Source organism: Cibotium barometz, chromosome 12 (assembly GCF_041138505.1).
Source record: "Cibotium barometz isolate CiBa-2024 chromosome 12, ASM4113850v1, whole genome shotgun sequence".
In the NCBI taxonomy this organism is placed as follows: domain Eukaryota; kingdom Viridiplantae; phylum Streptophyta; class Polypodiopsida; order Cyatheales; family Cibotiaceae; genus Cibotium; species Cibotium barometz.
In genome coordinates, this window is record NC_141057.1 from 5,344,349 (window position 1) to 5,370,356 (window position 26,008).

The 26,008-nt window shown below is 43.7% G+C and overlaps 1 protein-coding gene across 2 annotated transcripts; it reads right to left on the bottom strand.

The window, feature by feature from the left end:
* Positions 1–25,405, bottom strand: LOC147632980 (uncharacterized). Of its 2 annotated transcripts, none has more exons than XM_086805982.1 (2): positions 25,160–25,392; positions 1–442 (listed from the first exon to the last, which is right to left on the bottom strand). In XM_086805982.1, exons 1-2 carry the CDS (start codon positions 25,319–25,321, stop codon positions 290–292), a joined length of 315 nt encoding a protein of 104 aa, XP_086662108.1. In that variant the 5' UTR covers positions 25,322–25,392; the 3' UTR covers positions 1–289. The 2 variants fall into 2 exon arrangements, with proteins under 2 accessions (XP_086662108.1, XP_086662109.1); XM_086805983.1 differs by having other exon boundaries at positions 408–547; positions 25,160–25,405.
* Between the last annotated feature and the right edge of the window lie 603 nt (positions 25,406–26,008).

The window sequence follows — 26,008 nt, forward strand, 5'->3', positions numbered from 1 at the left end:
TCACTGTGAAATGCAGCGCACTCTGACTGAAAATTAGACAGAAACCCCAAAACCTGTTCTTCTCAGCTTGAATGGCCAGCAAATATTAACTAAGTCGTGAAATTGGCAGTTCATATCAGTTTGATGCCAAGAGATGTCTACTCCCTTCTTAACAAACATTCAGCCACTTTATCCCATAAACACATCCTTACCAATTTCACCACATGTTAGGCTTGTCCACTTCCAAATGCTCCTGTACTGATAATGACCATTCATTTCCTATGGTAGAAAAGCACATATAAAAACTCCTTCAAGAGGCTTGAGTTTCTCCAGATTGTGAACTCTGTGTAGTGCTTTGAGAAACTGAATCATTTGGCCGTACGTAGACTTTTTCTTTTTTCACTATCTCTGCTACAACCCAGCGTTTTCTCCTGCTTAAAGGCCGTGAAGGATCAAGCCTAACCTGCACAGCTCATAGATGTTGACATTCTTCCCATTTAGAACTTAATATCCAAGTAGATTCATGTGTCAATGCTGCAACAATTTGAATTATATGATCAAGCCTAACCTGCACAGCTCATAGATATTGACATTCTTCACATTTAGAACTTAATATCCAAGTAGATTCATGTGTCAATGCTGCAACAATTTGAATTATGTGATGCCAAGAAGGCTATTATGCTGCTTTATGTAGCTTAAAAGTTCAAAGTGGAAGTATAAAGTCAAATGCTTGTATGCTTGACAACATAGCAGCGAGGCAGTCTCTAAAATTCAAGTTTTTCTTTGTATTGTGCATACCAAAACACTTGATGTCTAGGAACTGACTAGTGTATGCACCTACTTGACAGGTTCATCTGATCAACCTATGCAAGTCTAAACTGGCTATTCCTGTGTTTGAAAAAGACATCATTCAAAAGAGACTAGGTATGATTGAGAGCTGGAGCTCCCCACCCATACAATAGAGCGTCACACCTAACCCCCCCCCCTCACCCTCAAAAGGTCCCCCACACACCTGCCCTCCCCTCCCCAGCATGGAGACACTTCCCCCCTGCCCTCTCCACCCGTCACTATCCACCCCTCCTCATCACCTTGTCCAACCACTCACACCCTAACATGGTAGAGGCTAGTTTGCAACAAGAGAGCGCAGGCTCAAATGAGGAGAAAGGGCTCCAATTTACAGATTTGGGGCTCTCATGAGCTATAATGGTGAGAAAAAGCTATAATGACAAGTGTAGAGCTGAGGCGACAAGTGTGAGACCGATCCACTGTCTTGCCACATGTGTCAATGCAACAGATGGTCCCCTCCATAAACTTCATCTCTAAAAATATCTCAACTCGTAGACATTCGACAAGTCCTCCCATTTGCTTAGTTGACGGACATAATGACGCAAACGGAATTTCCATTGGAGTAGTCCAAAAATAGCAACCCTCATAGATTTTAGGACTCTGTTCCTTTGTATTCCACTTTATTAGAAATGTATTCCACCTTATTAGGATTTTGTTCTTTTGTATTCCACCTTATTAGAAATGTATGTGAGCACCATGTAGAAACATGTTTCAATGCTAGATCTCTCCCAAATCCTCAAGAGCTCACCATGCATGCTTTCCACTTGACACTTGAGCTCCAATGTCCATTTGTGTGTCCAAGAAAACATCTCGGGCGCCTAGACCAAGCTCCAGGTGCTAGATCTTTTGTACCGGATAATCCCCCATTCTCAAAGATTATACGATAATACATATTTGGGCGTCCCAAAATCCACCAGACCCCTTTTCACATTAGAAATGTTCAAGCTGGTGACATCCCTCCAACTTCTTGAAAGTTATCCGCAACTTTAGACTTTAAGCCATATATCCATGATAGAATCATGTCCCATCAAATGGCTAAGACGAGAGAGTCTCATCAATCCAATATAACAGAAAGAATCAATGTCCCAAATAAATGGGAGAGACAATTCAATCCCATAAAGTGCAGATATCATACCCATGGTCCAAATAAATGGGCATGACTAATAAGTCTCCATAATACCAATATCCAAATTATATATCTCTATCCATACTCCAAGTCGACTCCAACTCCAAGGAGAAATCCCTCCTTCCCAAATCCCGAGTGTCACATCAAACACATGCTACTCTCCACTAGCTTCCATGTTTACACATGCGAACACCAGGCTGAGAAATAGAAGACCAATTGATCATGCACGCGGATGTAGAATGTTGTCACGTGCACCCTGCACTACATCGCTATGTGACACACTGGCTCAGAATTCAGTATAACATTTTACATCATTAGTAACCTTTTAGGAACATTTGTCGTATGCCATGGCCCCATTGTAAGCCCTAGTCTGGGACATGCTAGGCACGAGCTACATTGGTCAATCTCTTAGCCTTAGGTGTCAGGGTCAGTCCCTTAACCCACTTGGAGAACAAGCATATAAGTCACCTCAGGATAGGACATGTTAAGTCAGTTCTTTAGATGCATACACAAAGCATATAAAAAAGCATGTAAAGCTTAGCAACCATGAGGCATGTGATGCCTTGTACATGATGCCAAGCATCATAGGCAAGCCCTAATACCCAATCAGCCAGCCTGTGGCATCACATAGCATCAGTTGGCCAGCCTTAAGGGCAGCCGATTCACACGTGGAAAAAAGCGCCAGCAATTACAGCATTTAATGCTTATTTTATCAGGTCATGGGGTTTTAAAACAGGCCAACAGCAGAGTACATTTCTAGCAACATATATCTCATATATAAGGCGTCCACACTCCCTTGCATAAATCATCTCATTCCTCAAGAGTTCATCAAGCATTTAGTAAGCATGTGTGCCTAAAAGCCTTTGGGTTTGTCTAGAGCATACAAATCAACCTAAAAGCATCCCATGCTTCATCCCCTAGGCAACAAAGAAGATCCTCTCATCTTCAACAAGCAGATGTGCATATCCTCAGCAAATCTGGACGTGCATAAGTGGCTTCATAGAGTCTTCTACAGAGCTATTGGGTCAACATGTGGTTCAATCAGCATTCAGTCTTCCGCATTCTTGTGTTTGGCAATCCTCAATCATCATTCACATCATTGTACAAGTTCTCCAGAGTAATACAAACAATTACTCCTACTTGCAATTTTTTATTTATTTTTTTTGTGGGGGGGGGGGGAGCGCCACTGCTTTCAGTGGGTAATTGAGAGCCAATCTGTTGTGGACTCTCATCTTCTCTCTCGACTCTTCTCTTTTTAAGTAAAGTGGATTGCATAAACTCACAGGATTAAAGAAGGCTTTCTTGCGTGTCACAACAATCAACCTATTGCATGCTACATTAGTCTCCCAGCTGCAGGTCGTAACCCAACTTAGCTACACAAAAGTGAGGGCATCCCGTGGATGGTAAAACTATGGTCACGAAAAACCACCCAGGCCTCCACAATGTTAGAGGAGACTTCTTTAGAAAGCTTCAAAGAAGACATGGAAGGAAAGATCAACAAAGAAGATACCACCAAAGAAACACTTTTGAACTTCAACAATGACTTCATCCAAGCAATTTTGGAGCAAAATAGATTGCTCAAGCTCCAAATTGAGGCTCAAGAAGAAAAGGCAAAAAAAAGCCAAAGAAAAAGCAAAAAAAAAGCCAAAGAGGAAGCTGAAAAAGCCAAGGAAGCAATCAAAGAAGATGAAAAGCCTAAAGAACTTCCAGAGCTTGAAAGATTGTTCCTCATCATGGAGCAACAAAGACAAAAAGAAGAAGCCAAACGGGCTCAAGAACGAAGGGCTAAGGAAGCCCGATGTGATGATGCCAAGGATGCCAAACACAGGGCTGATGAAGAGCAACGGCGGGCAGACCAAGTAGCCTGAGAACACTAGCAAAGGCTTGAATGAGACACTATGCAACTCCAGCACCAGCAATTGATAGCAACTATGCAAGCAAATATGTTGTCGATTCTCCGTACAGTGGCACAGCAAGGCCCAAGTTCCTCCACCGCTCCAACCACCACCGTCATTCCAGCTAAACCAAATTTTACCAAGTATGATGGCAAGTGTGATCATGCCGCAGTTATGTAGTTTATTCATCAATTTGTGGCGTATTTTCCTTTGGCTAAGCTTTCAAATCCTCAAGATAAGAGTCCACCTAGCAACACCTCACCTCTCACACAAAGCAATTACCTGGTGGCAACACTAGTCCAGTCTACATTAGACCTAACCACAGGGGCTCCTCAGTATGTGTAGGACACCTTCGTGTTCAGCTTCAAAAAAAGGTTTCTTCCTCCCCAATACATGACCAACCTTGAAGATGAGTTTTACAAACTCTCTCAAAATGGGTCTCCAAGACTGACATACTCATAGAGTTATCATATCACCACAGCAGTCGGGGATATCCCAAGAGGAGAAGTCGAAACAGTTCATTAGGGAGTTGGATACAAACATTACATTCACCGTACGTAACTTTGTGCCACAGTCATATGACAGAGCTCTTACTATGGCTCACAAGATGCTGAACAAAGGTAATCCCAAGTAGAACCAACCTAGCTCCAAACCCTAGCAACAGTTTACACCACCCCAACAGTCATCACCCCACTCGAGAAAGGGAGCTCAGAATAGCAAGGATACAAAGAAAGATTCCCAAAGAACCTTGGGAGACAAGAAAGATAGGGAATACACGCCCAAGAAGACACCAGAGGAAAAGACCAAGGATGTGATATGCAGCGGAAGTGTTTGTATTGGAAGATCCTGTCACATAGATGCTCACACCGTCTTCTGTATCCTGAGTTTCGTGAGTTTAGCAATCCATTTCAATACTTCAAACTTTAAAGAGATGAGAGAGAGATATATGAGAGCTGTACACCGAATTACCCACTGAAGGGCCCCCTATCCCGATAACGAGATAGTATTTGCTTTATTTCTTTAGAGAGAATGACTGTGGACTGTAGATAAGCCAAACGCAAGATCTCGGAGGATCGGAGATTGGCTGAATTGTACACGGCTGTAGAAACACCTCGACGACCTGATCTCGAGCCTATGCACTCTTCCCAAGGGCATGAGGAAGGGCTGGGCTGCACACCTGAGGCTGAGAAAAGGAGATGGTGGACTGTTCTAAGCTATGTTAGAATGCTGTAAATGCTTATGAATGCTGTGTTACCTTCACCAGATGATTGTTGCATGTATGGATGATGCACAGAAGGCGGGGTATTGCTATAGAACTGATGCAACACTGAAAACGCAGGCTGTAGGACTGAAACGCAGGCTGTACTGCTGCTGCTGGACAGAAACGCAGGTGTGTTGCTGCTGGACAGAAACGCAGATGAGTACGGCTGCTGCTGGACAGAATATGCAGGCTGTAGGTGCTGCAGATCTGTAAACGCAGGTCTTCTTGCTGATTCAGGGGGCTGATCTGATGCTGAATGCAGGCGCCTATGGCTGTAGGTGCTGCTGAACTGCAGGCGTTGGATGAACAGGGCTGGCTGAAGCAACCTCAAGCACTCCAAGGGCTGGCTGAGACTAGTCTAGTGCTGAAGGCAAGGGAACTCCTAGGGCTGAGGAGGAAAGCTCTTAGCACACTGAAGACTGAATGATAAACTAAGCCCTATGCAAGCCTATTTATACTAACTAGAGGCTGGTCGAGTTGGTTGGTCATTTATTTAATAAAGTTTATATTTATAAATGACAATAAATGCTAAATAAATACTATAAAATATGAGAAAAATACCAGATAAATCCTAGTAAATTCCCTAAGGCTTCTGGGATATTCTAAATGATGCACAAGCATATGAATGCATATTATGCAAGATGCAGAGTGCTTTCTGATGCAAACCCTAAGGCTTCTACTGACTCTACATGCATGAATGATTCTCTCCAAGTGGGTTAAGGGACTTGACTGACTGATTGACCCGCTAAGGCTGAGGAATGACCTACGTAGCTCGTGCCTGACTTATCCTGGACTGAGGATGTACAATGGGGTCACGACGTACGACAAATATCATCCTACTGGGTTCTAATATTGTACAATTGTTGCACTTCTAATGATGAGCCATCTTGTCACCATGCACTGAGTGCAGAGTGCATGTGACAAAGGAGGGTATCACTAGTGGATATCTCCAACCAGACAAGTGAACGCGCTACAAGGCGAAGAACCGATGTTTGTTCTACCATACCACGAGGCATGGTAAGAAAGATTGTACCAAGTGGCAGGGTGCACAAGCCTCCAAAACATCTACCTCCACAGTAGCCACCGCTACAGCTTCATGGGAGAAGAAGAATTAGGGTTAGAGATTCATGTGGGAGACATATACAGAGAGAAGGGAGAGAGAGAGAGAGAGAGAGTTGTGGGGATAAGTCAACTCAATAGCATTGAGTGTGTGACTCCCCTATCACACATGTATATTGCACTAGTACACATAGTGCACTTAGTACATTAAAAGTACTAAGTGTACTATGTACTATAACTTATGGGCTTGTACACACTATAAGGGTGGGCATAATGCCTTTACCCCAACAACCTCCCACTTAAAGGCAAAGTGCCCTTAAATGAAGGAAAAGAAAAATCAGCATGTACATGATAATATACAAGGCCATATCAAGGCTGAAACTGGCCTCATCCAATGCCCATCAAGTGTCTGCAATGAGCAAACCGCTCCGGAGGCAAACTCTTTGTCAACAGATCAGCCGGGTTGTCATCCGTATGAATCTTAACAAGCTGAATTTGCTTGTTCTCTATCACCTCTCTGATGAAGTGATACTTCACATCCACATGCTTCGTCTTTGCATGAAAGACAGGGTTCTTTGCCAACTGGATGGCACTCTGACTGTCACAATGCAACAATGGAATATCCCCTGTATAGCCCAAATCAACCACTAACCGAGATAGCCATAATGCCTCCTTGCAAGCCTCTGTGGCTGCAATATACTCGGCCTCTGTAGTAGATAAGGCAGTGCACTTCTGCATCCTGGATATCCATGACACAGCACCTCCTGTGAATGTAAACACATAACCGGTAGTAGACTTCCGGTTATCTGGATGACCGGCATAATCCGAATCCGTATAACCATGCACTAATGCATCCTATTTGCCAAAACAAATGCACATATCCTGTGTGCCCTTCAGGTATCTCATGACACCTTTCACTGCTTCCCAATGCTTCTTGCCAGGGTTGGCCATGTATCTAGAAACCACTCCCACTGCAAATGCAATGTCCGGCCTAGTAGCAACCATGGCATACATGAGACTGCCACAAGCTGAAGCATACGGAATCTTGGCCATATCAGCCCTGCCACTATCTGACTGTGGGCTGTCCGTAGCACTGAGTTTCACATATGGAGGCAAAGGAGTACTAGTCTTCTTCCCCCCGTCCATATTGAACCTCTGCAAAACTTTGCCAATGTATTCCTTCTGAGACAAATACAACACATGCTGATTTCTGTCCCGAAGTATCCGCATACCCAAAATGTGATTTGCATCACCCAAATCCTTCATATCAAAGGTTTGATGCAGCCTCTTCTTCAAGGTATCCATCTCCTTACGAGATTTCCCGGCAATCAACATATCATCAACATACAAGATGAGGATCAATAGACTGCCATCCAAAGCTTTCTTGGTGTACAAGCAGTGATCTATGTCACTTCTCCTGAAATCCTGTGATTTCATGAATGTATCAAATTTATGATACCATTCCCTTGGTGCCTGTTTGAGCCCATAAAGACTCTTTTTCAGCTTGCATACAAGCTTCTCCTTTCCATTCACTGCATAACCCTCTGGCTGTTGCATATATATCTCCTCATGGAGATCACCGTGAAGAAAAGCAGTCTTCACATCCATCTGAATCAAGTCCAGATCATCATGCGCAACCAAAGCTAACACAACTCTAAGTGTGGTCATTTTGACCACTGGAGAGAAGATCTCCTCAAAGTCCACACCATATTCCTGCTTGAAGCCCTTAGCCACTAACCTGGCTTTGTATCTTGGCTTTGCATCTGGTGCAACTTTGAGCCTGTAAACCCATTTGCATGGCAAAACCTTCTTGCCTGCAGGCAAATGCACCAACTTCCATGTTCCATTTTTGTGCAGAGAATCCATCTCTGACTTCATGGCACGCTCCCAAAGAGCCTTGTCTGCCCTCTGTAAAGCCTCCTTATAACATGAGGGCTCTCCACAGTCAGTGAGCATCAAGTAGTCAACCCCTGGAACAAACCTGTCAGGGGCTCTGGAGGGTCTAGTGGACCTCCGTACCCAATGACCATCATTTGCAGGTTGTTGTCCAGCCTGCATATCACCTATTGGTGGCTCATGTTCCATGCCATAAGGCTGAAAAATCATGCCCGGTATCTCCTCTAACTGTGGTATATCCATAGGGATATCTTCTGCCATCTCTAGCTGTCCATTTGGACCATTTTCAGCACCATTTAAGGGCTGGTTTTGCTGCTGTAATGGCTGATTTACAGCCCTTGGTTGTTGTCCATGATGTCCATCATCATCAAAGATGACTCTGCCAGGCTCCTGTTGCCTTGCAGGCTCCTTATACATGCATGTTTCATCAAAAATGACATCATTGCTGCGTACGATCTTTCTATTCATGGGATCCCAAAGTCTATACCCCATTTCACCTCTGTCACCATATCCTAGGAATATGCATTTGTGAGACTTAGGATCAAGTTTGGTGCGCATTTCCCTGCGTATGTGCACGTACGCAACGCAACCAAACACTCTCAAGTGCTTGTATGACGGAGGCTTCCTTGTCCATACTTCTTATGGCACTTTCCCACCAAGCCTCGTGTTCGGTGACCTGTTTATAAGATGAACGGCTGTCATAACAGCTTCAGCCCAAAAACCATGAGGTAATGCAGCATGTCACAACATAGAACGGACCTTCTCCTGAATAGTCCTGTTCATCCTCTCTGCTGTCCCGTTAAGTGGAGGATCATAAGGAGTAGAGAGCTCCCTCTTGATGCCTTTAGCATCACAAAAGTCCTGAAACTGTTTGGACATATACTCTCCACCATTGTCGGAACGCAAAGCCTTCAGTGTTTTGCCAGTTTGATTCTCAACAAGAGCAACAAACTTCTCAAACACTGAGAATGTATCACTCTTCAAACGAAGAGGATAAACCCACACCTTGCGTGTGGCATCATCAATAAAAGACACAAAATATTTTGCCCCTCCCAAAGAAAGCTGAGGCATCTCACATACATCTCTATGCACAAGCTCTAACTGAGCATCTTTCTGTCCAAGAGCTTTCTTGTGGGGGCACTGCAGTTACCTGCCATATATACAATGCTCACAAAACTGAAAACTTGAAAACTTTAGAGAAGGCAAGTAACCCAAACGAGACAATTGCTCCATTCCTTTGACACTCATGTGTCCCAAACGGCTATGCCACATAGAGATTTCCGGCAGCTCGGTTGCATTTACATTAGCATGGTGACAAACACCTGCATGCATGAAGTAAAGAGTGTCCACCTTAGAGCCTCTGGCAACAACCAGTGAGCCCTTACTAATCTTCCACTTTCCACGACCAAATGTGGTAACATAATCAGCATCATCAAGCTGTCCAGTAGAAAGCAGGTTCTTCTTGATCTCAGGCACATGCCTGACATCATGGAGCATAAGTTGTGAGCCATCTGAAAACACAAGCCTCACATCACCTCTGCCAAGAATCTTGCATGCATGGTTATCACCCAAATAAACTACTCCTTCATTGCCAACAGTATACCTGACAAACAAGTCTCTGCAACCTGTGACATGAAAGGAGGCACCTGAATCAATGATCCATGAGTGCATACCATGACCATCTCCTGTAAGAAGTGAATGGGCATCAAGTGAAGACGTGAATAGGACCTCATCCTCACTGTCACCTGCATGTGACACATTGATTTCTTCAATCTTGACTCCACTTTTGCCCTTTGGCTTTACATCTTTGGCTTCATCTTTGTCTTTGTCTTTGCCTTTTCCCTTTTCCTTTTGATCATTTTTGCATTTGTAGCATTGCTTTTTGATGTGTCCCTTCTTGCCACAATAATGGCATTCCAAGTCCTTTTTGGAGCAAGACTTGCTCCTTCCCCGTTCTTGGCTTTTACCCCTTTGCTGGGATCTCCCACGTGCATTCATTGCATTGGACTTTCCAACAGAGTTGTTTTTCTTGTTCATCTCTTCTTGAAGAAGAGCACCCTCAACATCTGCATATGACAGCATAGTATTCGAATTGCTAGTGGCTGTCTTGAATGTGTCCCAACTCTCTGGCAAAGTGCATAAGAGAAAGGTGGCTTTGAACTCATCGTCCATTGCCAACTTTTGATTGATAACTTGGCTGACAATACCATTAAACTCATTTAGATGGGCTGTCATAGACGCCCCTTCCTTCATCTGAAGACCTATGAGTTTCTTCAACCAATACACTTTGCTTGAGGCACTTTGCTGGGCATACAAGTCCTGCAATCTCTGCCACATTCCCCAAGCTGTCTTCTCTTCACGAATGCTGAAAAGTAAAGAGTCTGACACTCTGGAGCAACACATTATAGCACTGGGTTTGCCAAATATCATAGTTATGTGAGCCTTCAAGCTTCTTGATGTGAAGCAATGAAGAGCTCTCACCTGTGGTTGCCTGACTCCCTGCAAAATGTGCAAACACTGCACCAAAAGCACACAAAGTGCTCACAGTTGTTCTCCCAAGCTTTATCTCCCACTGCGGAAGCACAAATGCAACTTTTCTCCCACTTTATGTGATGAAATCACCAAAATCTGGTTGCTGCAGATTTAGGACAGCACCTTAAATGTGCTCTGTTGCCCTTCCAAAGTACTGTACGACAGTACCAAGTGCTCACCAATGATGTACCAAATCTGTACCGGCAAGTACAGCAACTGAAAATGAACCTTTTCCTCACTCAAATCAATGTGCAGCCATGCCAAAACTTGTACAAAGCTGTACCAAATCTGTACCAGCAGGTACAATAGCAATAAATGCTCTCTTGGCTGTCCAAATGAGTGAAAATCAGACTTTTACAGTCTCGAACACTGCATACAACAGTCCCGAACAGAAATTGGGCAAAAGCCCCTTGACTGTAAGCTGATTTCTGAGGATTCAAGGCATAAAAGTCTTGCCTGCTACTTTGCCAAGCTTAACAAGCATAAAATCTTGAAAAGCCCCTTGATTTAAGATCAATTGCTGATCATACATGGTACATTGACGCACATGAAGGCATCCAGAGTCTTCGCGATGCTTCCCCCTGGCCACATATACATCCAATACATGAAAGCCCCTTGATTTACAGGCACATTGAGTGCTTGACAGGCATCAACACGTTGCCCAAAGCATCAAATGCGATTGCCTGCATGCAAATCAATCCAATTGGCACAAAAGCCCCTTGATTTGCACTGCAATTTGCTGCAATTTTGCCCGAATGTGCGATTTCTCACATCATACAGCATGTATGAATGCTTAATTGCACAATTACATCAAAAGCCCCAAATTTCGACATCCAATTTCCTGCAAATTGATCTTGATTGTGACCAATGTCACCCAATTTTGCCAATTTTGCTCAGAAATTGAGCAATTCGGCACCTGTACCTGCTCAATTGATTGAATTGATAAGAAATTCCCAAAATTGAAGGCAAATACCTCTTACTTTTTGAATTTCTCTGAGATTTGCAGGCTGAATTTCTGTTGATGCTGTTGCAGAAAAGGAGGCGTCGATTTTTGCTGTTGATGCTGCTGTACACACTGACAATAGAGGGCTAGGCTGGGGATGATAATAGAGGGCTAGGCTTGCTACTCACGCTAGTGCCAGCCGTAGCCTGGGTGCTTTTCAACATTCTGCAGCCGGCGCTGAACCAGATCAGCAAGATGAGGTCGTCGAAGGGGTTACTAGGCGCCGTAGGCCTGGGTGCAGCGGCGTCGACGCTATTACTTGCGACGTTTCAAGCAGACGCGGCCGTGCAAGAGATGTCGTCGCTTGCTGAGAGTACGAGCGACGCGAGAGGCGTTCTCCTCATAGGGGTACTCGTACCTGCGATCGGATGGGTATTGTTCAGAATAGGACTGGCGAGCAAAGGAAGGCCAGTCGTGTGTAGGTGGTGCGCGTGAGTAGGTTGCCGGGCTACCCGTCGCACGTCGCCGAACTTGCCCCTCTTCCAGCCGTCGACTTCGCCTAGTAGCCCACCGTCTAGCGCCCAACGCTTGAAAGCTCTTCTACTCCAGGCTATCGGCTCTGCCAGCATACGCACATCTGCCCTGTGCTTTGTTCACGCCAAGGTCCAGCACTGCGCATACCAATGCTCACACGCACAGGCTATCGGCCTTCAGCCATGCTTGCTTGGACACACACCTGCAAGCTACTTGCCTGCGCCAGACCATGCTGTCTCAAGACCATACACAGTGCTCTGATACCAGTTGAATGGGAGAAGAAGAATTAGGGTTAGAGATTCATGTGGGAGACATATACAGAGAGAAGGGAGAGAGAGAGAGAGAGAGAGAGAGAGTTGTGGGGATAAGTCAACTCAATAGCATTGAGTGTGTGACTCCCCTATCACACATGTATATTGCACTAGTACACATAGTGCACTTAGTACATTAAAAGTACTAAGTGTACTATGTACTATAACTTATGGGCTTGTACACACTATAAGGGTGGGCATAATGCCTTTACCCCAACACATCCACACCTCCACCATTGGCCACGGATGCCGTACAGCTCTTAACTGCTTTAACTCAGTACCAACTGTGGTATTTGACAATAAGCAGGAGGGTTAGGGTGAAGGACAAAAGAAAGCCGTTATCCATACTTATGGCACAGTGAAGGGACAGCAGTTTATTGTCTTCTTCAATATTGGCATCTTTGAGGTTGCCACTTGTACCCCATCATCAGGTCGTAGACAAGTTCACACATGGTCTTCGCACTCATATTTCCCATAAGGCTCAACAATTTGAATTCAAAAGGCCACATTTCCACTCGACTTCATTGTCTCACCTCTTTTGGGGTGTGATATGATTCTCAGCATTCAATGGTTTAGGAAGTATGCACCCATTCCTGATTGGAGGTAGGACACTTTCACGATTGTTGATGGTGTTCCTAAGCCTGTCCTGATTAACAGGGATAGGAGCATCCCCGACATTCCACTCATCTCCCATATCTAGGCCTAAAGAGCCATCAGAAAAGGAGCCGAATGTGCTTTGATATATGTCCGTAGCCAGCAACCTGATGTTCAACCAACAACCCCTTTGAAGCAAAGGATGGAAGGTCTTCTCGCATAGTATCAAGATATTATGTTGAAGGATGATCTCTTGCCCCAGCTCCCACCTAGTCATCCTGAGAGTCATCGCATTGAATTGGTCCCCCGAACACAACCACCCAGTAAGTTCCCCTATCGCCTTTCTAAGGCATTGGAGAGCAAATTGGAGCAGCAGCTTTCCCAGCTACTCCAAGCTGGATTTATCCGGCCCTCATCCTCGCTCTTTGCTGTGCCTATTTTATTTGTGCAAAAGAAACACAAGTCCGCACGATTATGCGTAGACTACAAGGCACTCATTAAGCTCAAAGTTAAAAACAGGTTCCCAATGCCCAAGATTGAGTATATCCTTGAGCGACTCAATGGTCCTAAGTTCATTTCAAATGGCTATCATCATATTCGGATCTTTACGGGTGGCATTCCAAAAACAACATTTAGGAATCAACACCGCCACTACAAGTTTGTGGTGATGCCATTTGGACTCACCAATGCACCAGCAATGTTCAACAAGATGATGTCTAGAGTCTTTGTGGAGCTCATAGAAAAGTGTGTTCATCTTTATAAATGATATACTCATCTTTTCTGCCACACATGAGCAAGATGTTGAAAAGGTCTTGCAACTATTGTGGGACAATGAGCTCTTTATCAATGCAAAGAAGAGTGAGTTTGGAGTGGTGGAAATCCACTATCTGGGATATGTCATCAACGCAGACAAGATTAGCCTTGAACTTGAAAAGGTAAGGGCAACTCTCGAATTGGACGTTTCTAAGAATGCTCAGGAGATCCTCTCTTTTGTAGGTCTCTGTCAAGCATACAATTCCCACATGGATAAATTTTTTGACCTTGAAGCAACCTTCGGATGGCGGTTGGCTAAATTGTCATAAATCAGGCGACCAGCTCTTTGACACCCTATACAAGTGTGTTTTCAGTCCTTGTGTAAATCATCAAGTCATCAATCAAGTCTTCAGATGTGTGCCTGAGGACCTCTGGTTCTTGTGTATACATCCAACATTCAGCACTTCATTGTGCTATAATCCCCAAGGCCGCAGTAAAGATCTTCTTCAGCATTCAGCCAGCATATGTGCATCCCTCAACAATTCTAGGCTTGCATAGTAGTCATTGAAAAGATATTCAAAGTGTCTTGGACACAACATATGGTTCAGCCTGTGTTCGGTCTTCCTTGTCCTTGCGTTGGGCGGTCCTCTGTGACCGCTCCCTACATGAGGCCTACAGATCGGAAGACAATATACACATATTTAGAACACTTAATTTAACTGTTATTAAACAATGGAAACAACATCAGCAACACAAATACTGAAAATGCTGAAAATACAAATGACACCAGCACTGGGGCCGGAAAGCCTCCCTCGATACTTTTTTTTGTATTTCTTGGAGTATTTATATTTGTACAAGTGTCACGGGCATGAGTGGCCAGATTTCTCCACAAGGGAGTGAAAACAACCAAATAAAACTGGTTCAAGTCAATGAAGAGGTGTTGGTCGGAGTAGCCCCAAATCACATGCTCATTTCCACCTTCACTGGGTGGACACCTACCTTTCACTGGGTACTGCAGGGCTGTGTGACGGGTACTGCAGGGCTGTAAGGCGGGTACAACACGTACAGGTACAGCAGCTCAATAGGCGGGTACAACCAGCAGCAAGGAGGTGGGTACAGCAGCCGTAAGGAGGTGGGTACAGCTGCCGTAAGGAGGCGATGGAGAAAGAGGCGATGCATAGAGAAAATCCACTAACCTCACACGTGGGGAATTTTCAAAAAGAGTCCATGCAAAAGCCTTTATTTTTAAAAGTTATAAAACCTTAATACCCATTCAATATTATGGGCACCCACACTAGAAAATGTCCAACCTCTTTTTAAAATGTGGGGTCCATTTAAAAGTGGCTTTCTTCTTCGTGAGATCATGTAGAGGGGTGGCAATCATAGCAAAATGCCTTATGAAGCGCCTGTAATATAAACATAACCCCAGAAAACTACGTACTTGATGTACATTTTGCAACTCTGGCCAATTCTGAATGGTTTCAATCTTGGCAGGATCCATTCTTACACCATTCTTGGATACAATGTGACCCAAATAGTGTATCTCTGAAAGGAAGAACTCACTTTTCTTGGCATTAATGAAGAGTTTATGCTTCCCCAACTCTTCAAACACTGTGGCCAAATGAGTCCTATGCTCCTGCTCATTCTTGGAGAAAACCAAGATGTCATCCTGTGAATTTTCGATGGGGTCAGAATATCCTATCCATCATACGATTGAATGTGGCAGGGGCATTGGTGAGACCAAAAGGCATCACCAAAAATTCATACAATCCAAAAGCTGTCCTGAATGCAGTTTTGTGGACATCCTGTGGCACCACTCGTATCAGGTGATAACCACTCTTCAAATCAATACGGTTGAAACAAGCTGAGCCATCAAGCTTATCCAAAATGTCATCAATACGCGGAATCGAAAATCTATTCTTGATGGTGAGCTTATTTAGAGCTCTATAATCCACACATGCGGAATGATTCGTCTTTCTTTTGAACGAGAAGCACAGGAGAGCAATAAGGTGAGAAACTTGGCTGAACCAAACCTTTCTCCAAAAGCTCATTAACCTACTTCATGATCTCTTCTTGTTGTGCGGCACTCACACGATATGCAGGTTTGTTAGGTGGAGAACTGGCACAAGATCTATGCGATGATCCTCGATCCTTTGAGAAGATAGTGTTGAAATTAGAGCAATGTGATGAGCTATGGTGGATCAAATACTAGAATCAACATCATTAACAAGTGATTAGCAAATAATTAAGACGTGATTAGTGAGTAATTAGCAAATAGCTTAATGTAGGCATGGATAATCAAAAACCAGCAAATTCTCATTGGGCCAATGCCTCAATTTATAGAGTTTACATCCAAGCATCTAATCCCACTAATTTCTCCTTGATTCACTCCACCTCTTTTGCTTGATTCTCTCCACCTCTCCCAAAATATCTCCACACCTCCCATAATATCTCCACACTTCCTAAATCTTCTCATGCTACCCTTTATTCTCTTCCAGTAGATTCTTCTCACCTTTTCATAGGTTCTCTCACATTTACACATTCTCTTTTACAGCCTCTAACCAAGGGCTTGTTCCCGCACACACCCTATTCACTTGTATATTTCAACACCTCCCCTCAAGTGAATACTCTCTAGCACACCTGGACCCTATACCAAGTTTCTCTCTTACTTGATAGCCCGCAACCAGTGCCTCAAGTCCCTAAACTCCATAGTCCTTAACACTCTCTCTCTATGTGTCCAAGGCTATATTTGTTCAAGTGTGTGATTAAAGGTTCACTTTCCTTCATGTCCAATTTGTAGAATTGCATTAACAGATTTATCTTTGAATTTTTAGCTTGTGTGCCAAATAATCTATTGAGTTCATCCCATGCATCTTTTGCCCATTGTATCCCTGTGATGTGATGAATGATTTCATCATTTAAACTGAGTGTAATAAGTCCCAATGCTTTTTCATTCCTGCTCTTCCACTCATTTTCCCCTCTCTCTGGACATTCATCTCTTCCCTCAACTAGCCCCCACAGATTTTTCCTCATGAGCAAATACATGGTTTTTGTCTGCCATGTGTAAAATTGCTCCCCATTAAATTTGGCTATTTCCTCATGATGATGTGAAGAGGGTCTTACCTCTTGATCCAATTTCAAGATTTAAGGGCAGTGTCTACCCTTTTACAACTCAATCTGGTGTTTAAGAGATGATTACAACAAATTTATCAGCATAAAATGACCAAAAATTACATTAAATCAAGGGTAATCAATTTGTATGGAATGGTTGGAGTATCAAACCAACTCCGCAGTAATCTGAAGTTATAGGGATCTGTATCAGATACCTAATGGTTAATTTGAACCCTCAATTACACCAAAATACAGTGATTAGCACTGATTAATCATTGATTAACAAATTAATCCACTGTTTTGTGTGCAGAAAACAGAGTATGCAGGGAGTCCAGATCTGGTGCCTTAGACTTCAAATGAGCTCAAATGCTTTCAAGGCCATCAATAGCAATGAGTCTAGTAGAGGATTAAGTCAATAAACACAAGATTTGACCAAATATTGAATGCTTAATCTCTATTTTACCAAAGTCACCTGCAGATTTGATGAAGAGCTTGGATCTCACTGTAGACTTGATCAAATTGAATTCTGTCTTCACCAGCTTGTAGAGCATGCTTGAAAACACTTGGGGCTAAGAGGAATTAGACCCATTTGAACTGATGAAGAAGAGATCTGCAAATTTCTCCCAGAAATAGACGCCTGAGAAAATCGCGATTTCTCCCAAACGCATCGGCGGTTTGCTGCGCTGATTTGATGAGCTTCAAGAGCAATAAGATAGCTAGCTTGGCTAGAAGGGTTTGGCCTAATGTGATGTGTGCAAGGAGCTAGAGCTCCTCCACCAGCTGGAGGTACAGAGGTGAGTTAAAAAAAGAGGAAAATTTATAATTTTCTACTAATCCTAATTAGCAAAATAATTAGCAAGATAATGAGCTCACAAAATGATGGATTCTAGGCATGGCTCTGATACCATGTTGAAATTAGAGCAATGTGATGAGCTATGGTGGATCAAATACTAGAATCAACATCATAACAAGTGATTAGCAAATAATTAAGATGTGATTAGTGAGTAATTAGCAAATAGCTTAATGTAGGCATGGATAATCAAAAACCAGCAAATTCTCATTAGGCCAATGCCTCAATTTATAGAGTTTACATCCAAGCATCTAATCCCACTGATTTCTCCTTGATTCACTCCACCTCTTTTGCTTGATTCTCTCCACCTCTCCCAGAATATCTCCACACCTCCCAGAATATCTCCACACTTCCTAAATCTTCTTATGCTATCCTTTATTTTCTTCCAGTAGATTCTTCTCACTTTTTCACAGACTCTCTCACATTTACACATTCTCTTTTACAACCTCTAACCAAGGGCTTGTTCCCGCACACACCCTATTCACTTGTATATTTCAACAGATAGTTCACCTGCCAATACATCAGCAAAACAATCTTTATATGCATGAAAAAAATTCAACCTTTTCTCAATCAAAACATCCATATTTTGATGACTTGGTTCAATGCTATCGCGAACAAAAACCAAGTACGCAGAAAGACTCTTTTTCGTTGCTTTATTAATCTGGATGTAAGATACAAGTGGGATAGAATCCCCTTCCTTGCCGACATCAATAACATGCATGCGACCTCTATGCATAAAGGAAATCCTGTTTGTCTTGTACTCTTTGCGGGGCTCAAGCCTATGATGCCATGGCTTGCCAAGCAATACATCGCATCCATTAAGTGGGGCAACCAAGAAATGCTCATGATCAAGATAACCCTGAATATGTATGCGCAACTTCCCAATAAGTGGGGTAGCCTGCACCTCTTTACCAACAAAGGCAGCTTCTGCTTCAATTTGAGGCTCCATGTCCTCAACCTCAATACCCAAGGCGGCTGCCATCTGAATAGAGATGAAGTTATCTGTTGCACAATCATCAAACATAAATAGAGCGGGCTGATCCTTGATTTGACTCCATGCTTTACATACCATCCTCTCTTTTCCATCATGCTTTGTGTTTCCCTGCACATCGGGAACTGCATGCACATTTGCCTTGGGTTGCTTGTCCTCATGCTTTGGTTTGCGGTTAGGGCATTGTCTAAACATATGCTCTTTGCTGCTACAAGAAAAGCATTTCCCCTCCTTTGCATATTGCTTCCTTTGCTCGGGGGTCAAGCCAAATTTGTTCTTCTTTGGCCCATGATCCTTGGATGAGGTATGTTCAGCTTTACCTCCCTTCTGGACATCCCGAAAACTCTTTTTAGGTGGCTGTCCACCTTTTTGCAGGTTTGGGACAGCCTTCTCTTTGCCCTTAGAACCCCCTTGATCTTGCTTAATTTTGAGCACCAATTGCTCCGTAGCAAGAGCAGAGGCTATAAGCTGTTGCAGAGTGTGTTTCAGGTGCAATTCAATGCCCGAACAATAAGCTGGTTGCAATCCGGAGCGAAACTTCCTCTTTCTTTCATCCTCGGAGAGTTGCATAAAGGGAGTTACCTCAAGCAACACTTTCCAAAACGTATTGACATACTACTGCACACTTTCATTATCTTTTTGCTCAAGTCTATCCCACTAAAGGATGAGAGTTTGCTCCGCATTAAGAGGCAAGAATTGGGCATAAAATATATCCTTAAACTCTTTCCAAGTACAAATGGGATCTTTGGCGGTCTTTTCAGTGATCCACCAATGGGCAGCTGTCCCCTTCAAGAACATGCTTGCATGACAAATTTTGGACTTCTCAATGAAGTCCTCATCACTAAAAGCAATGTCAAACTGTGCCACAAAAGCTAGCATCTTAGAGGCATCATACTCTCCATGAAAGGCATCAAATTTCACGCACTTGTCCCCGGCTTTGAACTCCTTGAGCTTCTTGGAATGTGGTACATGTTCTTCTCTTTTTCTCTTCTCCTTATCCACCGGGGCAGCTCTCTCTGCATGGGCTTCATGGGCAATGATAGGTGTTCCACTAGCCAAAGTGACATGGGTCTTTGATTCTTGTGGCCCCATTGCATGTGACCTCGCTGAAAGATTCTTTGTCTCGCCTCGAGACAACTCAATAGGCAAGGTCTTTTGGCTTGCATGCCGACCACTATCCCCATGATGTACATACCTAGAATCCAAATGGCCAGGCCTACAGATCGGAAGACAATATACACATATTTAGAACACTTAATTTAACTGTTATTAAACAATGGAAACAACATCAGCAACACAAATACTCGAAATGCTAAAAATACAAATGACACCAACACTGGGGCCGGAAAGGACCGGCCCCTCTCTCAATACTTTTTTTTGTATTTCTTGGAGTATTTATATTTGTACAAGTGTCACGGGCCTGACTGGCCAGATTTGTCCACAAGGGAGTGAAAACAACCAAATAAAACTGGTTCAAGTCGATGAAGAGGTGTTGGTCGGAGTAGCTCCAAATCACAGGCTCATTCCCACCTTCACTGGGTGGACACTTGCCTTTCACTGGTCTTCCGGGACCGTGCACCAACATGTACTAACGCAGGCCAAGGGTACACCGCGGAGGGAACGTACCCTGGTTCTCCCCAATGAGCTTTGCTCCCAATTCCCTAGTGAGTCTAGCCTTCACTGGCTCTCAGAAGCTCTAAGAGCGCGGTTAACAACACCACACAGGGAAATATACTGACCACACCAGGAAGAACATTCCTGAGCATGGTCAGCATATACATGCTTTGCTCCTGCACTACACAACTTAAAGCATTCTCTGAATTTAAATTTGTAAATTTCAGATTTATACAAATGAGAAAAATATGAGAGCACCTGGTACGGTGAGTACAATCCAGATACAACCGGTACAATTTGTAGCACGTACAATCCAACACATCAAGAACTTCACATGTGTGCAAGTACAACAGGTACTGTTTGTACAACTGGTACAATGAATTCAACAAGTAAGTACAGTCAGGTACAACGGGTACATATGGACAGCCGGCAGGTACTGGTCAGGTACACGTGGGCAACCAGCAGGTACAACAGGTACACAAGTAGGTACAAGCGTTGGCAGCAAGCACATCAAGTACTACAAGCGGGTACAGTAGAGCTATAAGGCGGGTATAGCATGGCTGTGGCGGGTACAGCATGGCTGTAAGGCGGCGGGTACAGCAGGGCTGTGTGGCGGGTACTGCAGGTCTGTGTGACAGGTATTGCAGGGCTGTAAGGCGGGTACAGCACGTACAGGTACAGCAGCTCAATAGGCGGGTACAGCCAGCAGCAAGGAGGTGGGTACAGCAGCCGTAAGGAGGCGATGGAGAAAGAGGAGATGCAGAGAGAAAATCCACCAACCTCACACGTGGAGAATTTCCAAAAAGAGTCCATGCAAAAGCCTTTATTTTTAAAGGTTATAAAACCTTAATACCCATTCAATACTATGGGCACCCACACTAGAAAATGTCCAACCCCTTTTTAAAATGTGTGTGAACATATTAGCTTATAAACATTAAAGTTAACCATAGTTTATGGATTTTACCTTTTTTTTTTAAGGCCAAAATGAAAATACTTACCACCTGTTCACACGCCACACCACCAAGTCAGCAAACAGCATTCCACGGTACACTGGGGGCGTCCCCGTCCAGTGTATTGGCACGACATAACAAGCAGACACACGCAAACAAGTCATGCAAAAACAAATTTATGCATGCAGGCATAAATGCATGTATACAAATAATGGACGAAATCTCCCTTTCATGAAACTTGTACAAGAGGTTCCTGTAGGGCACAAAACTGGCGCGACAAATATAAATAAATATGTCCTAGTCTTCCTATGGAGTGACAGTCCCATAGGTAAGACACCATCCTGGCCATACACGGGTGGCACCAATAGGCTCCCGTCCATACAGCACGAAGCAAATCACACACGGGTGACACGAAACTGGTTCCCGTCCATGTGACGCAGCACTGGTCGCACACGGGTGGCACTGATGTGGCTCCCGTTCATGTGACACCATAAAACTGGCCCTTTCACATGGGACACTGGCCTGGCCCCATGTGAACATGGCACAAATCTGGCCGCTCTATGGAGTGACAGTCCCATAGAAGTGGCTCCAGAAATGGAGATGGACCAAATGGTGACATCCTCAATCATCATTCATTATCATTGTACAAAGTTCTCCAAAGAAATACAAGCAAATACTCCTGCTTGGGGGGGGGGGAGGGGTGCTTCAATGGCTAATTGGGACCCAATCTAGTGTCAACTATCGATCTTCTCTCTCAAAGTAAAGTGGATTGCATAAACTCACAGGTTTAAAGAAATCTTTGTTGTGCGTTACGACAATCAACCTATTGCATGCTACATTGGTATCAGAGCTACAGGTTGTGACCCAACTTAGCTACCCAAAAGTGAGAGCATTCTGTGGATAGTGAAACTATAGTCAAGAAAAACCACCCAGGCTTCTTCAGAAAGGTACAAAGAAGATATGGAAGGAGTGATCAACAAAGAAGACACCACCACCACATAAACGCTTCCGCAATTCAATGAAGATTTTGTCAAAGCAATCAGATTGCTCAAGCAACAAATTGAGGCTAAAGAAGAAGCAGCAGAAAAAGCCAAAGAAAAAAACGCTAAAGAGGAGGCTGAAAAAGCCAAGGAAGCAGCTGAAAAGCCAAAAGAACTCTCAGAACTTGAAAGATTGTTCCTCATCATGGAGGAACAAAGGCAAAAAGAAGAAGCCAAAAAGGCTAAAGAACGAAGGGCCAAAGAAGCCCGACGTGATGATGAACAAAGCCAAACGTTGGGCTCAAGAAGACAAATGAAAGGCAAACCAATCAGCCCGAGAACACCAACAAAGGCTTGATCGAGACGCTATACTCGAGAACCAGTAGTTGATAGCATCCATGCAGGCAAACATGCTATCAATTCTCCCTACCCTGGCACAACAAGGTCCGAGTTCCTCCACCACCACAACCACCACCGTCATATGAGCTCAATCAAATTTTAGTAAGTATGATGGTAAGTGTGATCATGCTACAGTTATGCAATTTAGTCATCAATTTGTGGCATATTTTCCTTTGGCTAAGCTTTCAGATCCTCAAGATCGAGTCCACCTGGTAGCACCTCATCTCTCCGGCGAAGTAGCTACCCAGTGCCGAAATTGGTCCAGTCTAGACTACATGTAGATCCGATCACAGGGGCTCCTCAGTGTGTATGGGACACCTTCATGTCCAACCTCAAAAAAGGGTTTCTTCCTCCCAAATACATGACCAACCTTAAGGATGAGTTCTATAGACTCTCCCAAAATGGGTCTCTAGTACTAAGATACTCTTTTTTTTTTGGGACCAAATATATATGTATATATATATATATAAATCATGAACGAGTTCATTACATCAACATGAATCCCGAAGGATGCTACCTACTTATTTCTAGGACCCACACCTCTATTCTCCATTGTTTAGCAGATTACATATATATACCCAGATGAATCCAGGAACATGCCCAAATTCACCTTTTAGGAACGTGCATGTGATATACTCATGGTAGTCAACCCACGAGACTATATAACTATCAACTCCATTATGCATAGTATGGACTAGATACTACGACCCCCATGCTGGAGTCGAGAGGAGGTGTTGGACATGTCATCTCCAGCTCTCTTTTACTCCATTTTATGCCCCTTTTTATCCAAATATTTATATGATGTCATTAGGAATTTTTTCCATATTTCTTCAGGCTATTTTAGGCATTTTTATCAATCATGGACATCTGTCCTCCAGGCCGACTGGCTCTACAAATATGTATATAAGCATGGACATTGTTCATTCTTAATTTATTCAATACTTTCAGTTCTTGACTCAAGTGTTGGATCTCTCTTGGTTGTCTACTCTCTCTTGTGTGATCTCTATTTGCTTCTGCTTCATATTCACATATTCTCACAAAAGCATGTCAAAGGCCCTACTCCCTCGACAATTCGGGTTCACTCTCTGGCGGATTTAGGTGCGGACATGGGTTCCCTAAATCCAAGCCAATTGAGTCTAGGTACGGACACGAGGTCCCTAGCCCAATCCAGGCAGATCTAGGTGCGGACACAAGGTCCCTAGTCCACTCTCTTTGGTCCTAGGTGTGGACACAAGGATCCCTAGGCCAATCACATAAGCCCGAAGCACGGATAAATGTCCAAGATATGACAAAGCAATGATTGTAACAGTAGTGATAGGCGTACTAGCGAAAGTAGGCCGGCTCTTAGGACGCTCATGCTTGGGATGCCCCAAGGTATGACAGAAGAAGCACCTGTGTTCTTGTCGATAATAATACTGCACCTTTGTTGGGATTTCGAAAAAAAAGACAAGCGTACTAGTGAAAGTAGACCACCTCTTAGGACACTCATGATTGGGATGCCCAAAAGTATGACAAATGAAGCACCGGTGTTCTTGTCAATACTATTGCACCTTTGCTGGCCACAATTTCCCTCCTAGTATGCCCAAACTTGCTTCTAGAGTCAACTCTGGTTGAGTGCCCTTGGAGTCTCAGGAGACCCCTTGGATTTGTGCCTTATTACCCCTCTTAGGCACTTGAACACTGGGGAAGTCCATGGTTGTACTTCATCTCCATGTACATGTTCTAAGTGAGTGGCATAGCATCTGCCAGTGTCTAGAGACGATGACTTTGGACATCCCGCTAGATTTGTTCATCTAGACCATACAAGAAAGCACCTAAACAATCCATGTCGGACTTCTGTAATTGATGTCCTAATTGGGATACCCTATTTGCATGTGACAACCGGTTGCAAATTCTACTTGAGACATCGAAACTCATCCTCCAAACGTTCCAAATATTGAGGAGGAAAAAATGGGCCTTAAGTTCCACCTCCGCTAGATTTCTAAATCTGTTGCATGGTTGGAGATTTGAAAATGTTGACTTGCCTAAATAGGGACAGGGAAAATGCCTCTTTCGTGGCCCCTTTTTTTAGGAGGGCATGCTGGCAAACCTGGATCAATGTTGGATGCCCAGTCTGGGCTGTCCCAATTCGGCTCTGGGGCAGCCCAATAATATGCGCACGCACGTGTGTGTGCGGGTGTGTGGGTGGGTGTTTTGCAGGGGGGGGGGCGGGGGGGGCGGGAACACAGTAGCATTAGGACAAGCAAAAACGTGAAAACTGTAAATCTCAACCTGGAGAAATACAAAAACATAAACATACACAACACATACAAAATAAGTAGGGCTATTCCTGCGCAGCTTTTGCAAAATAGCACACATCAGAGATACCACACACTACATGCATGCATATGGATGTCTGTGTCTGCATGAATACAAGAGCATATACAGATTAATGCAGCTACAAGACATAAGAAAAGAGAAATCATTCTTATTTTTGGAAGAATGATTAAATCCCATAAAAATTAGGGTGAATGCAAATCAGGGTGCCTTAATTACCCAATCGCCGATGTTGCACTCGTCTTTCTCGTCGTGGGCCATGAGCTTGGTCCGGCGCTGCACTTTCTTCTTGTGCACCGTGTCCTCCCAGAAATGGTACGAGGCCACCACCACCGACTTCTGCATCTTGTTGGACAGCACCACCCCGATGATGGGCTTCATGGCTCTGACTACTATACTAACGATAGTTCGCTTCTCGCTTCTACAAGACCTAGCTAGTGCTTTGTTAAACCAACATTTTATTTAATATTTCTATGATTATATAATGGCTTAACCACGAAAAAGTGTATAAGCTTACTATGGAAAATCATTTAAAATCAACGAGGGACAAAGCTTTTTCAAAGTAGATACGCTATAAAAAAAAAGTGTAGAAAGGATGTTTGGTGGTCCTCAATATTTCTGCTTCTATCGCTCGTCAGTTGTTGCACATATGACTTGATGAGGTAGATCTCTATGTGTGAGAAAAACTCAAGCTAGCCTCGATGACAAAACTTGCATTGCACTAATGGATCTTCTTTTGCGAGCTGTAGTAGGCCTAGTAAAACCCTTTAGAAACCATGGGCATGCCTATTCTGCCCTATGAGAACACTGCCCGGATCTCAACATGACTTAGAGTGAACGATAGACACTGCCTCGAACCAACATTTATTACATTCTTAATCTAGACAATAATGATGTACTATAGTGGATATGGACTTTGGAGAGAAGCTAATCGCCTCTCTTTATCCCGCACACTTTGGCAGGGTTAGCGTGCGGGATATGCATGGATCCATAAGGCTTGCTTCGACGAAAATCTATTGACGCATGGCGCGTGTGGCGATTATTTATTCGACAGTGGGGCAGTGATAT

Excerpts from the sequence above, each read along its gene's own strand:
- LOC147632980 (XM_086805982.1), bottom strand. The coding sequence starts at position 25,321 with ATGAAGCCCATCATCGGGGTGGTGCTGTCCAACAAGATGCAGAAGTCG. Across the intron at positions 443-25,159 it reads AGTGCAACATCGGCGATTGG|GTTAGGCTTGATCCTTCACG; the intron begins GTAATTAAGGCA and ends TGAGCTGTGCAG.